The 13,128-nt window shown below is 41.6% G+C and overlaps 1 protein-coding gene across 4 annotated transcripts in view; it reads left to right on the top strand.

Moving 5' to 3' along the window:
- The window catches only part of tcf12 (transcription factor 12), an 82,621-nt gene extending 70,319 nt beyond the window's left edge, over window positions 1-12,302 (top strand). Inside the window, exons 14-21 of one of the 4 annotated variants that reach the window (XM_085762145.1) lie at window positions 2,941-3,014; window positions 5,069-5,140; window positions 5,637-5,828; window positions 9,221-9,332; window positions 9,434-9,596; window positions 10,107-10,336; window positions 10,576-10,729; window positions 11,634-11,907. In XM_085762145.1, the coding sequence (XP_085618271.1) occupies window positions 2,941-3,014; window positions 5,069-5,140; window positions 5,637-5,828; window positions 9,221-9,332; window positions 9,434-9,596; window positions 10,107-10,336; window positions 10,576-10,718 (986 nt within the window). In that variant the 3' untranslated portion in view covers window positions 10,719-10,729; window positions 11,634-11,907. Of the gene's footprint in view, window positions 1-2,940; window positions 3,015-5,068; window positions 5,141-5,636; window positions 5,829-9,217; window positions 9,333-9,433; window positions 9,597-10,106; window positions 10,337-10,575; window positions 10,730-11,633 lie in introns of all 4 variants that reach the window. The other 3 variants (XM_085762140.1, XM_085762161.1, XM_085762152.1) reach the window with 3 other exon arrangements.
- Window positions 12,303-13,128: the final 826 nt, after the last annotated feature.

Below are 13,128 nucleotides of genomic sequence, written 5' to 3'. Positions count from 1 at the left end.
ACATCGTCCTGTTTTTCCAGACTTGTGCTTGTTAGTCAGTATCTCCTCTTCCTTCCTTTCCAACCCACGCCACTTAGAGAAAACCGAACAAACCGAACACACTGGTTGTAATGAGCTGGGTTTTAAAGTACAGTAAAAAACTAAAAAAACGATGTGTATCACAGAGGTTATCGAACATGTTGACAGAGGCGGGAGAGTAATGGAAAGGGAATTAGGGGGGGACAGTTAAGGGAAAGCCCAGTGTGTTGTTTTAGTGGGCAGTTTTGTCATGTGTGGTAATGGAGTGGCGACAGCTGTCTCTATGTAGCCCCCCCCCTCATCCTCAGCTGTTGCCCTGCCCTATGGACAGCTGTTCCCTCCAACACACACACACACACATAAACGCACACACACACACACCCGGACCAGGCAGCAAAAGGCCTTGTTTATCTGCCAGTGGGTGAAGGAGGGTGGCTGTGACTCAGCTGATGAGGACGACTGTGACGGCCTCACACAGGGTCCAGGGAGATCCCCCCTCTCGACCTATTTACAGTGCACCATGCCACACCTTGCAGCATACAGTAACAATGGCATGACTGACATTGTTTAAATAACGTAATATGATCAAAGAATTTAAAATATCTGCCTCTCGGAAACAAATTGAATGAATAAGTTCAGTGCTCTTTTATTCATTAATTATATAGATTAATTAAACAACCCTACTGCAAAAAACATACCTGTGGAACTGTAGGAAATGGATGTTGTTTCACTAATTATTCACCCTTATTACGCTTCTGGGGTTAGTAAAAGAGCGATACTTTGAAATTGGCACAAAATTTGGCTGGCTGTTGATGTTAACCACCAAATCCATTCATCATTAGGATTACACCAATATACAGCACATTATTCAAGACGGGTTTGTTCAATTAGCCCTCTCTGGTGCACGTGGGGACCAGAGCCCCGGGCTAATTTTTCATAGCCGGCAGCCAGCAGAGAGGCTCGTGTGGAGTATCTGTCTCATTCACCTGGGAGAAAGCTGAGGCAGAGCAGAGACTTTTTCATTTCCTCTTTCAAAGTCACTTTTAATAGCCTGTTAATTAAAGTCGGCTTTTTCCAGGACTATGTGTGCAAGGGAACATGAAAACTCAAGTATCGAAGACCGCAGAGGTTTAGTGAGATATTTCATTGGAATGAATCAATGGAAAACTTTTATAGTTTCCTGAGCTTGGGGGTGGAGGTGTGGCTTTTGCGTTTGCAAAAGAAAACATACAGTAATTGTCTTGCTGTCTCTCGCTTTCTCTCTTTCTCATACAGTGTTTCACTGTGTATTTGAACAGAACACAGAGGCCTTGATTTGTGAAAACAGACGCTGAGCAATTAGTGGTTTTGCTCGTCTCGTCACAGATGAGACTCTGAATGTCATCCTACACTTTGTAGCTTTCAAACAACTCTTTATATTAACAATGAAAATAATTTGATCGCATTTAACTTCCCCCCTCCAGGCCACACTGCTATTAAATGGTTCCTCTTATCCTGGTCTGTATTTTTCTTTGCCTTGCTATTGGGAGAAGTGGATGTACAGTACCCAAAATGAGATTTGAGAATCATGCTAAATGATAGATAACCAAAACAAAGTCTCCATCAGTAGATTGTGCCACAGCGAGCTCCATTTACCAGGATGTAGGTTTGGCCTCCGTCCACCATAATGGACACCAGAAGAAGAGCAGCGAGAGCTCCGAGCTGGAAACGGCCCACAGACATCCCATCCTGTGAATTACAGGGAAGGTTCATTATTGTCAAATTCCATTAAGGTTATTTGATTGCGTAATGCATTGCCTCCTGTTGCACATGGCAGGCAGGTTAGTTAGATGATTGGGACTCAGAAAGAGGACAGAGAGCGATGTTGTACTGGATCTAGAAATGTGATGAGCAGATGTGGATTCCTTCTCCTTTGCTCTAATTTACACCAGATCAAATCAGCTTGATTTGCTTTCCTGTACTTTCCTCTTTTTCTTTTTTTTCTTTTTGGCTCAGACAAGCATATATATATATAATCCACTGTGAAATTCTTCCAGCCCAAGGTAAATTATAATCTCTAGTACAGAGTATCTTATATTATATTTCTTAGTATTTAGTTTACATAATTGAATTGCATGATTTTTCATGTCTGTGCCAAAGCAGATTAGGCCCAACTGGATGTATTAGTACAAATGAAGAGCTGGTGCTCAGATGTTTCCAGATGTGAATCTTGTGTAATACGTGCAGACAAACCGACAGACTGTACAGCGCCAGTCAAAAGGTGTTTGACTGACAACAACCTAACGAGGAAGATAACTCAGCAATGCTCGTGAACATAGCGGAATAGGAAGAGCTTGATTGAACCCAGATGCTCGAAATATTTCCTTCATCAAATACCCTGATGAAGGCCATGTGCCGAAACCCCGTTCCACCTCGCTGCATTTTTGATCACGCCGATGTTTTTCTAGAACCTCGAACGTTCCAGAGCAAATGAAAGTGTGGGGGAAAAATGAGTGTTAAAAATCATATTTGTCAGCGTTCATATTGTCTCCCAGTCTCTGTCTCAGCTATATGCGTTTTGTTTTTTTAATGTGCAGATGCAGCGAACATTTCACAGAGTGGAAGTGGGCGTTAGATGAACTCTCCGCTGGCTCATGTGTCAGGATGCAGTCCAGCCATCAGGAAGTGATGCAGTTAAGCCCCTCGGAGATAAAAATATCTCATATAGAACAACAAGAAACCAGAAAATCAGGATGTCAGTGCCTGCACGGCATTTAATGTGTGTCAGTAATAGCTTTTTTTTTATTCGGTGTACTGTACTGTACCCAGTGGGGCAGGAAACATCCATCAGCCAGGTTGATATGTACTGTACTGTAACCAAATCAGAGGATTTCTACTGTAATGTTGACTTTGGCCGCGTCTCTTCTCTTGTCTCTTCGTCAGGTACCAACCAGTGGCCCCGCACCAGTGGACACACCCCCTCCTCTCCAAATTATGAGAACTCCCTTCACTCGCTGGTAAGCTCCTCGTCCACCTCTCATCCCTCCACTGGGCGCAAGATATGATGGATGCTCACTTTAGATACGTTAACCCATGGAGGGCCCAGCTAGCGTTACAGCCAGATTCCTGTCTGACAAATGTTTTTTGCTGAGGAAGATGGTGGTGGTGGTGGGGGGGTAGAGAGGGATAACCAAACCGAACAATACCTGTCCCTTGGGGGGCTTTCCATCTGTCCCCTACTCCGTGGGCCAGGACGGAGATGACAGTTGGGGGATGGGTTCAGTTAAGGGGGCTTGTGTGGGCCTGGCAGCTGTTTTGCTGAACCACTTCTCCGGGATTCCTTTGCTGCCACGCGCGCCCAGCCACAGATCACCTTTCATCTGGCCTGCCACCTGATGCATGCCGTGTATTTTACATTCCCTGCTGTAATAATGCAAAAGTACAGAAACAGCTTTCCATGATTGTTATTATTATTATTATTATTTATGCAAATCACTACAGAAAAGCTAAGGAGAAAGGAAACAAAGCATGACCATGATTAAAGCCAAGTGTGTTGTCATTGATCGACCTGGAAGCCTGATGTATTTGTGTTTAATCATTTAAGAAAGTGAGACACTACAAGCTGAAAAACCCGCCTTTCATTTCTTTAAGTATAGAACATGACTTGAATCAGTCCGGCTGCAGTCTTATTATCACCAAGTTCCCTTCAATCAGCCAAATTGCATGTGAAAAGGACATTGGATATGGCCGTGACTCATGGAGACGTTTCCTCCCACGCTGCCACAACCTTTGTTTTGTATCTTCATGGCCACCAAAGATAAGTCGCAGGACAACTGAAGGTGACCATTGAAGTGAATAGTGTCACATAACCTGAACATTAGCTGATGTTTAACACCACGTGAAAACAACTGTAAGGGGGAAATTGAGGACTACACTATTATATAATATTTTATGTATTGTGGCTGACCTGCAGTAAATGGCAGCAGCCTTTCAGCGTCTGATTCACCGATGCTTCAGATATTTCAGCGGTGAAAGGACAGAACCAGTTGGTCCAGCCTGATATCATCTTGCAGGCTGTTTGACAACCTGCGGGCTATAATGGAAAAACTGAGTAACCCCTCCGTCTTGAACTTGGACTGCATGACTGAAAGTATTTATTTTCAGTTTTTATTCAAACAGCATTTCGTTTGAATATCAAACATATTTCAGAACTGAAGCTTTGAAACAATCACTTAGACAAAACTGTACACAATGATGAAGAAACTGAACCAAACAAAATAATTGACTCTGTTATATGCTCAAACTTTCTGCCAAATCAGAACTTGTTTTTAAAACAAGTTCTGATTTTCTGTACCTGGGAATTGGGTGTTTTGAAATAAAAGCATGCATCACAGTTTCTCGGTAGTTGAGTCAAAACTGTTCATGACATTGTAAGGTCCGGTTAATTTCTAGGAGAGTGATAAATAACCGTGGAAGAAGGCGAGTTCAAGATTAGATTACAGACAAAATGATAGATCTTGTGAGTGGACTGGTTCATTGACAGCAGTTTAGAATAAGACTTATGTAATATAAGAATTAGCCGATTATGATAATCCACAAATCTGTCTGGTAACTGGCTGCTTGCTTCATATTACTTAGATTTACTGAAAAGTACATCTCGATTTAATGAATATAACAATTCAGAGGGATAATCTGCCGTGTATTTATATCACTCAGTCGATACTGGTCAGCGGAGAACACAGGTTTGGACAACAAAGACTTTTACGTAATAAAAAGCACAAAGCACTGCAGCCAGTGGTGTAATAGTGCTTTGTACTGTTGTGAATGTAACGTTATAGTTGTGACCAGTGATGCAGTAATGACTGTTAATATGCAAACAACAAAACATTTTCACGCCTACAGACTGGATGGTCAGACGCTTCTGTGCCTCCTTCAGAAATCCCACTCTTCTTTTCTGTGTGTGCTTTGCAAAAACAATTTCAATCCTCAGTGTGTTTCCAGTATTTATAGATACTGACCTTTTTTTTTTTTTTTTTTATAATCCTGTCTTATTCTTATTTGACTTTGCCAGAAAAACAGAGTTCATCAGCAGTTACATGAGCATCTTCAAGATGCCATGTCTTTCTTAAAGGATGTCTGCGAGGTATACTTCAAATAGAGCCTTTACTCATTACGTCTTCCATACATACTGTACTTTGCGTTTCTTATATTGTTTTCTCTCACATGCTCGACTTGCACTCTACCTTCCTCACAGTGAAATGCAGTTTCATTTTTCTTGCCTTTGTTGCCATGTTGTCATATTATGTTGTTGGTTTTTAGCTGTTCCAGCTTGCAGTAATCATCTTAAATTAGTCTACTGTAAATTAGTGCATGTGTCTCTTACTCAGTTAAGATAAATAATGATGACTTTTAAAACTCAAGCTGAAATAGCTCAATTGATCCTGCATTTGAATTGCCTTCTTTATCTTATGTTTCAGATGTTTGTAGTTTTTTATTTTCCTTCTTTTCACATCCACACCATAAAATCAGTGTTTTCAATTTTGGCCCTAATGTGCTTATACTAAGCTGCTCTGTCCTCCTTTTCCTCTCTTCTCCCTCTCCCTAACCCCTTCGCTCCTCAATCCCTCTGGTCCTCCCAGTCTCGAATGGAGGATCGTCTGGACAGATTGGATGATGCAATCCTTGTTCTGAGGAACCATGCAGTGGGCTCCACGGCCAGTCTGCCTGGCGACATCCACAGTCTGCTGGGACAGGCGCAAAACGGGCCAATAGCAGCCATCGGAGCCAACTTCCCCGCATCTGCATTGGTCCCGAGTCGGACAGCAGCGATGGTATGAGAACTTCACACAAAGTATTTCGATGTTAAGTTTTCTGTGTAATGATCTGCAGAGTGTTTATATCACTCAAGGACGATGCTGGTCAGTGGAGAATGCAACAAAGACGTTTATTCCAACTCAGACATAATAAAAAACACAAAGCTCTGTAGCCAGAGGTGTGAAAGTGAATAAACATGAGTGACCAGTTATGAGGTAATGGTTGGTAACAAAACATTTTAATGCCTACAGACTGGATGGTCAGACGCTCTGCGCCTCCTTCCAAAATCCCACCCTTCTTTTCTGTGTGTGCTTTACAAAAACAATCTCTATCCCCAGTGTGTTTCCAGTATTTACAGATAATGATCTTTTTTCTTTTCTTTTTTTTTAATAATCCTGTCTTATTCTTATTTGACTTTGCCTGAAAAACAGAGTTCATCAGCAGTTACATGAGCATCTCCAGGATGCCATGTCTTTCGTAAAGGATGTCTGCGAGCATAGAGCCTTTACTCATTATGTCTTGCATATATAATTTGCGTTTCTTATGTAGTTTTCTCGCACATGCTCGACTTGCACAGTGAAAAGCAGTTACATTTTTCTGGCCTATGTTGCCATGTTGTCTCTCTGGCTATTCCAGCTAAAAAATGTTGCAGAGAGTGAGGAATAAAACACACTTCTTTGGTGTATTCCTATACACTTGTATGGTATTTTTTCAAACTTCCCCACAGACGAAGCCTCGCCCACCTGTTTGAAACAGGTCTGCTGCCATGTGTAAAAACTAGACATTTTCCACACATGAACAGTTGAATTTATCCTAACATATTTTCCATAAGCGTAATGGCTGGCCGAAGGCTCACCCTCCTCTTGAGAGCGGCTGTATACACAAGGGTGAGAGAGAAATGAGAAAAACAGGCGTAATGGAGTGAAGTTGTATGCTTTGTAGAAAGTGTTTGTGTGTTGCACTCTTTTTACAGTTAAAGTCAAAGCCCTTTGAGACGCAGGGGAATGCAGGTCTCCGTATAAATCATGATGTGTTCGCCCATCCTCCATCCGAGGTATTTCATTTTAAAGAGCCAAGAGATTTAAAGACATCTGCAGTGGAAATTAAAATCAGGAGATATGTCCAACTGTAATCTGGAGGTGTTTGGAAATAATTAGGGTTATATACAAAAAAAAAGAGCACATTCAGCATTTTGCTTTTTTTTATTCCCTCATCTCAAGTCTGTTAGACTGATGTAAATTATGTTTACCTGTAGTTAAGATTAAATTAGATGATAATTTCACATACAGACCTGTGATCCTACTGTTTTTCTAAATGTTACAAAAATAATTCTATTAGGTTTTAATTGGATATTAGTGAGCAATACAAGAAACATTTTATTTGTGCTGCAATTAACTATTTTGTTTATTGGCAATTAATTATTCAGACTTTAGGCTCTCAGAAATGAGACAGTGTTCTCAGGCTTATGATGATGTCTCTTGTTTTGTCCATAGAACAAAAAGAGTAGAAGAGGATGAGCTGGAAAGTGAAACATTTTTGCTTCTAAACTGATAAATGATGAATGAACTCAGTATATCCGTTGATCATTCCTTCATCTATCTAATCGATCAGTTGACTGATTTATCATACTAACGTCACCCTCTGACACAAACACATTACATGAAGATACTTTCTTGTGATGCCCAATTGAAATTTAGTGCAACAGAAAACGACAGATTTGTTTCATGTTTTGATTTTTGTTTTGACATAGTCGTGTTTATTCTTCAGCCGGAATATTTCCCGGTGTCTTGTTGGCATGATCATCAAAGCCGAGCCGCATTTTGATCCCACTTCTTATCAGGATTTTTAAAAAAATTTTTATGTCCCTCTATGCTCCATGATCTCAGATCTCCATTGCCAACATGAATTTATTTTAGAAGCAGTTAAAGGTTTTAGTTTGTTTTGGGCAGCGTGTTTTCTCTGTCTGTGGTTGGTTTCACTTTGATGCTGTTGGATCTCTCCGACTCCGAGTAGCTTGTTTTGTCCCCAAACAAGAATTTTTCTGTGGTTGTCAGAGGAGCTCAGTTTGATGTATTTGTTACACAGAGAGCCCGGTTGTGGCCATGATTCTGACCGACTGCGACTGGGAGATAGAACATATTGTGTCTGCACTAACACAGCACTTCCTGTGTGGGAAGAGGTCCCCTCGGCCAGGGCTCACCAAGCCTCGGCACGGCACAGCCACAGGCTTTTTACTCCGGCCTCTACCCCCTTCCTCCCCTTTTCATCACTTCTTTTTAACAACCCAGGAAATCTGAATCGTTGGAAACGTGTGTCTGAACCCGCGGCCTCCACCCAAATAGAGGTCCTCAGCTGTATGGTAATCAGGCCCAGCCATGAAAATGGCAGCGTTCTTTTCTTGCCAGAACCCCGGCTTCCCTCCTCCTCCGCCAGACAAAGAGTTGTTTGGACACCTGTTGAGAGCACAGCAAAGATTAGCGTAGCGCTGAGGAAAGGGGAGGGTCTCGGGGTGGCGGGGGTTAACAGAGGCCAACAGTGACTGAGGATCACATTCCTCAAGAAAAAAGGGGGGGAGATCATCATCATACCCTCCACCCTCGGTGACGATGTCCCCGCCTCTCCGTGGTTCTTCTCAGGAGGGAAATCAAATAGCATGAGAACATGTGGTAAACCTCAGGAAGGAGCGACTCTGTGGTGCAACGTGGTGGGAGCTGCTGACCATTTTCATGTTGTGAATGTGGACAAAACTGTCGAGTGGGTTCGGCTTGACATCTTATAAAACCGAGCACAGACAGATTTGTCTCACTTTAGACATGAGAAACAGACCGTGCTCTCAGTTGTGGTTCCACAGAGCTACGACCGAACGTCACATCAGTGAGCAGTGAAATATAACATTACATGAACAAGGACAAATAAAGAGGTTTTTTACATTGTGTCGTAAAGTAGGTCATTTTTTTGAACATACTGTACTGATGTCTTTTAGTTTTGTCTGTTTGGTTGTGCACAACACACTAACGGTGACACAAATCACTAAAGCACCCCCCAGTGTTGGGAGTTATAGATTTAAATTACTCACCAGTCACTTAACGTTTCATGTGAATAGTCAGACCTGGCTGTAAAAAACATCCAATCACAATTTCATCAAATTTTTAAAAGCTATTAACTGGGATTTAACATGTATTTATTATGGATGTTACATAATAAAACATTTTATTTTTAAATTCTTGACCTGTGTGGACGAACCACAGCTCCCTCATGGCCACTTGTCAAGGTTATTTCTCCTGTTTGGAGCCACAGGATCTCGCCTTTGTGCCCCTCTCTGTCGTCCAAAGGAATTGTTTTATGCACCGTCTCCAGAGTGCGTCTGCTTCCTTTTCTTCACATGTCCTTCCTGTCTGTGTTGCAGCAGGGTGGTGCCCACGCCGACGACGCTGCCAGCCTGAACAACAGCCATGGAGGCCTGCCCAGCGCCGGCTCCACATCCACCGCAGAGCTCAACCACCAATTGGAAACATTCAGAGGTCTGGTGCATGACACAGTCGTATTGGACTACGGTTTCACATGGATCGGTTTATTTGTTATTATGTCTCATCTTTATGCTTCATTCGTCATTTTTCAACAGGTCTTGCTTCGAGCCTGGCCGGCCAGATGCCTTCCGCCCTGGAGCTGAAGGTTGAGAAACAGGACAAGGACGACATGAACGACAGCCTCACCAACGACGACAAGTCTGATGACGAGAGCGACAGAAGAGACATGAAGACACCCAGGAGCGGCACACGAACAAGGTGCAAACATGGCGCTACACAAACACACAACATATTTAAGAAAAGTGAAACAATTTAGAGTTTATTCATGCATGAGAAAAAAATTGGGGGGAAAAAAGGAAAATTAAGTTCAATTTTTTTTTACTAATACTGTTCTTTTTTAATTAGAGTCAGAGTCAGAATACTTTATTAATCCCAAAAGGGCAATTAATTTCTCCAGTCAGACCAGTCCATAATAAATAGAAGATATAATAAAGACAACAACAGTAAATACTGCAATCTACTGTACAATCAGCATCAGCTCCAACCGGTCACACAGAGTAAAAAAGCAAGATGCCAGAACCAAGATCAGTGGATTACGTGTCATGCATTTTGTGCATTTAACAGCCTTATGGCCGAAGGAATAAAATTAGTTGCGTAACGATAATTATTATTTTTCATAAACTTATTTTACTTTCAGTCAAAGAGTGTAGTAAAGACTCCCGTGCTCCGAGGTTTCAACTAATGTTCGATCTGTTCACGCACATTCAGTATCACCGAGGATGAGGATCTGAATCCGGAGCAGAAGGCTGAACGAGAGCGCGAGAGGAGGATGGCCAACAACGCCCGCGAGCGCCTGAGGGTGCGAGACATCAACGAGGCCTTCAAGGAGCTGGGCCGCATGTGCCAGCTGCACCTGAAGAGCGAGAAGCCCCAGACTAAACTGCTCATCCTCCACCAGGCTGTGGCTGTCATACTGAGCTTGGAGCAGCAAGTCAGAGGTCAGTGTCCAGCTAATGAAAGCTTTGTCCCCGCGTTGATGCTGCAGCTGAAATGTCAGCGTTACGTCACATCGAGTCAATACTGATCCCTCAGAAATGGCCAACGTATTCACAGACAGTAATACTCCTGCATGAGATAGTTTACTTAATGTCACATCCACTCTGCAGTCAAAGCTAGCACTATTTGTTTCCAAAGAGAAGTGACAGAGTTTTGATTTGATGTCTGTCTGGCTGCACAGAGAGGAATCTGAACCCCAAAGCCGCCTGCCTTAAGAGACGGGAGGAGGAGAAAGTGTCTGGGGGCTCCGGCGACGCCCAGCAAGGCCACACGGGGGTTCATCCAGGCCTGACTGACACATCCAACCCCATGGGCCACCTCTGAGTAGCAGACAGGTACAGTACTCTCACCTCTTATCTTAACTTTCCTAAGCCCTGCTCTCAATATTGATTAATCTGAGGTCTCAAATAATTAGTTAACTCATCATCTGAGGATCAGAGGCAGGAAAAGTTGGTATCTACTTTTGTCTTTTCTCAAAACCTGATGGAATTTTTTTGCATTTCTTTCAAATAATGGATTGTTGTTTACAAGTTAAAGAGACCCCGAGGAGTTTGCTTTTGGTTATAAAAGAGTCTCATATTAATGTGGATGAATCTACGTTACCCACACTTGTTAATGGGTCCATTTTCAATAAATATATCGTTTTGTCTTTATAGTTATTTTGATATTATTATTTAGTGGTCGACTCGCCCAGCGGGTCATGGGAATAACGCCGCCAGATCGCTAGTTGGCATCGTTTATGGTCGGAACTACGACGGTATCTGATCATCTTCGAACCTCCGACTTTCGTTCTTGATTAATGAAAACATTCTTGGCAAATGTTTTCGCTTTCGTCCGTCTTGCACCGGTCCAAGAATTTCACCGTGTGCGCGGAGGCTCATGGGAAATGTAGTGTGAACTTAGCTTTCCGAAACTCCCTTTAAGTCTTTCTTTTACTGAAAAGCACAACAGTAACAAAAATAAGAGGATTTAATTTGTCAGACTGGTTGTTACAGCTTGTTCTTGGAGATTATCACCACATAATGTTGCTATAATTGTGGCAGAACTTCATCTTCACCATCACAGATTACGTTTACATTCAAAAAGCAGAATAATATCATTGTTGACAAGTTACTGACTTAACGAATCAAGTCTTGAACTGAAAGTACAGATTTATTTTTATTTATTTAGTTTGTCTATTTTTTGATTTTCAACAATATCGATCACCTCTGATGTGTCTCCCTCTCTTTCCCTCTCCAGATCAACGTGATCCAGATCATTTCTGTCCCGTTTTGAGTCGGTGACCTTGCTTCCCAGTGACAGACAGGACTCACAGATTGTGACACCAATTGGAGGAGACAGACCACTCGAAGCAAAATCACGAGACTAACACAATCCAATCCTAAGACTGAGGAGGAGCCGAGCATCCAGCTCCCTGTGACCAGTTTCCATCTGCAAATTTCTCCCCACAAAGAAAAAAAGAAAATCTTCAGCACATATCACTGTCTGCAAGAAGTGTGTTGCTTCTGAACAATCAGAGACTTCGCAATCTCCTCGAACCACATGTGGAAATTGCCTTGTGCCTAAACTGAATTGACGAATGCATTGTAACAGCAATTGTTTTTGTTTGTCTGTTTCTTTTTTTTTCTATTTATTATTTTATTGAGCTATAAAGTGTATGTCTAAAGGGAAAGTTAAGTAAATTCAAAGAAAAGTATGCGGCTTTTCAGTGGATCTATAGTTTGCTAGTGTCACCATTAAAACTGAGCACTCCACCCTGCGAGATCTTTGGCGAGACCAAGACGAGGGGAAATATTTGGGCACTGAAAAGATTGAGATTAATTTATTGGCCAGTTTAGAGTAATATTTATAACCCCAACTGAAAATAATCATTAGGTGTTAGATCTGAAAGACTAAAGCACCCCAATTTTTTTTTTTTAAAGAAGATATATTATTTATATTTATATTTTATTCATTCTGCCACTGGCCACACCTGTTACCAAAACTACCTATGTTTGTTTCTGCGTAGTTTAGATTCGTTTCCGTGCTACTGACCAGTGGAATAAAAGGCCCAAGTACGTTAGCATCAACAATATTGTCTACATAGGTGACAGACGAGTGACAAACTGTAGCTTTACTGAAAGCTCACATTTAGTTGTGTTCTTTATTTCCTCGGTAGTTGAGCAGTGAAAACACAGAGAGCAAACCTTAGCATTCCCTACATATTTTTAGTGTCTTAACTAAAGGAAAAGTGGACTTTACTGCCCCTCGGTTCCTTTGCCATATAGTGTTAAATGTAAGCAGTGACTTTTTTTTTTTTTTTAGCCTCTTGACAGTTACATGCTCCTGACGTCAGCACAGAAGTGGCTTGTGATTTTTATTTTGTCATTTTACTGCCACCAGCTAATCGGAGATTGCTTAAAGAAGAAGTAGTTTGAAATGAAAAAGGAAAAAGGAAAAAAAAAAAAAAAAAAACGACGACCACACTTTCTCTTGGCCTGATGAAGTTACCACTTTTTCAATTTTCTTTCTGTTAATATATCAAGACCTTCAATTTCAAAAAAACAGTTACTCTAAGTAAAACTTAGTTATGCTTATTTGTGTTGTAACAAGTCCTTTCTTTAGGCTTCCAGCATTACAATGTCCAGTTTCAGTCAGCAGAGAGAACCTCTAAGTTATTTTTTCAACGATGTTTTCATGCAAGCCGTGATATACTCAATACAGTAAGCCAGACTAGATATTTCATGGATATCGT

This window comes from Trachurus japonicus, chromosome 3 (assembly GCF_045865225.1).
Source record: "Trachurus japonicus isolate A0001 chromosome 3, Traja_1.0".
NCBI lineage: Eukaryota > Metazoa > Chordata > Actinopteri > Carangiformes > Carangidae > Trachurus > Trachurus japonicus.
Note: the sequence above shows the minus strand (reverse complement) of the source record. Positions and strands in the feature narration are given on the sequence as shown.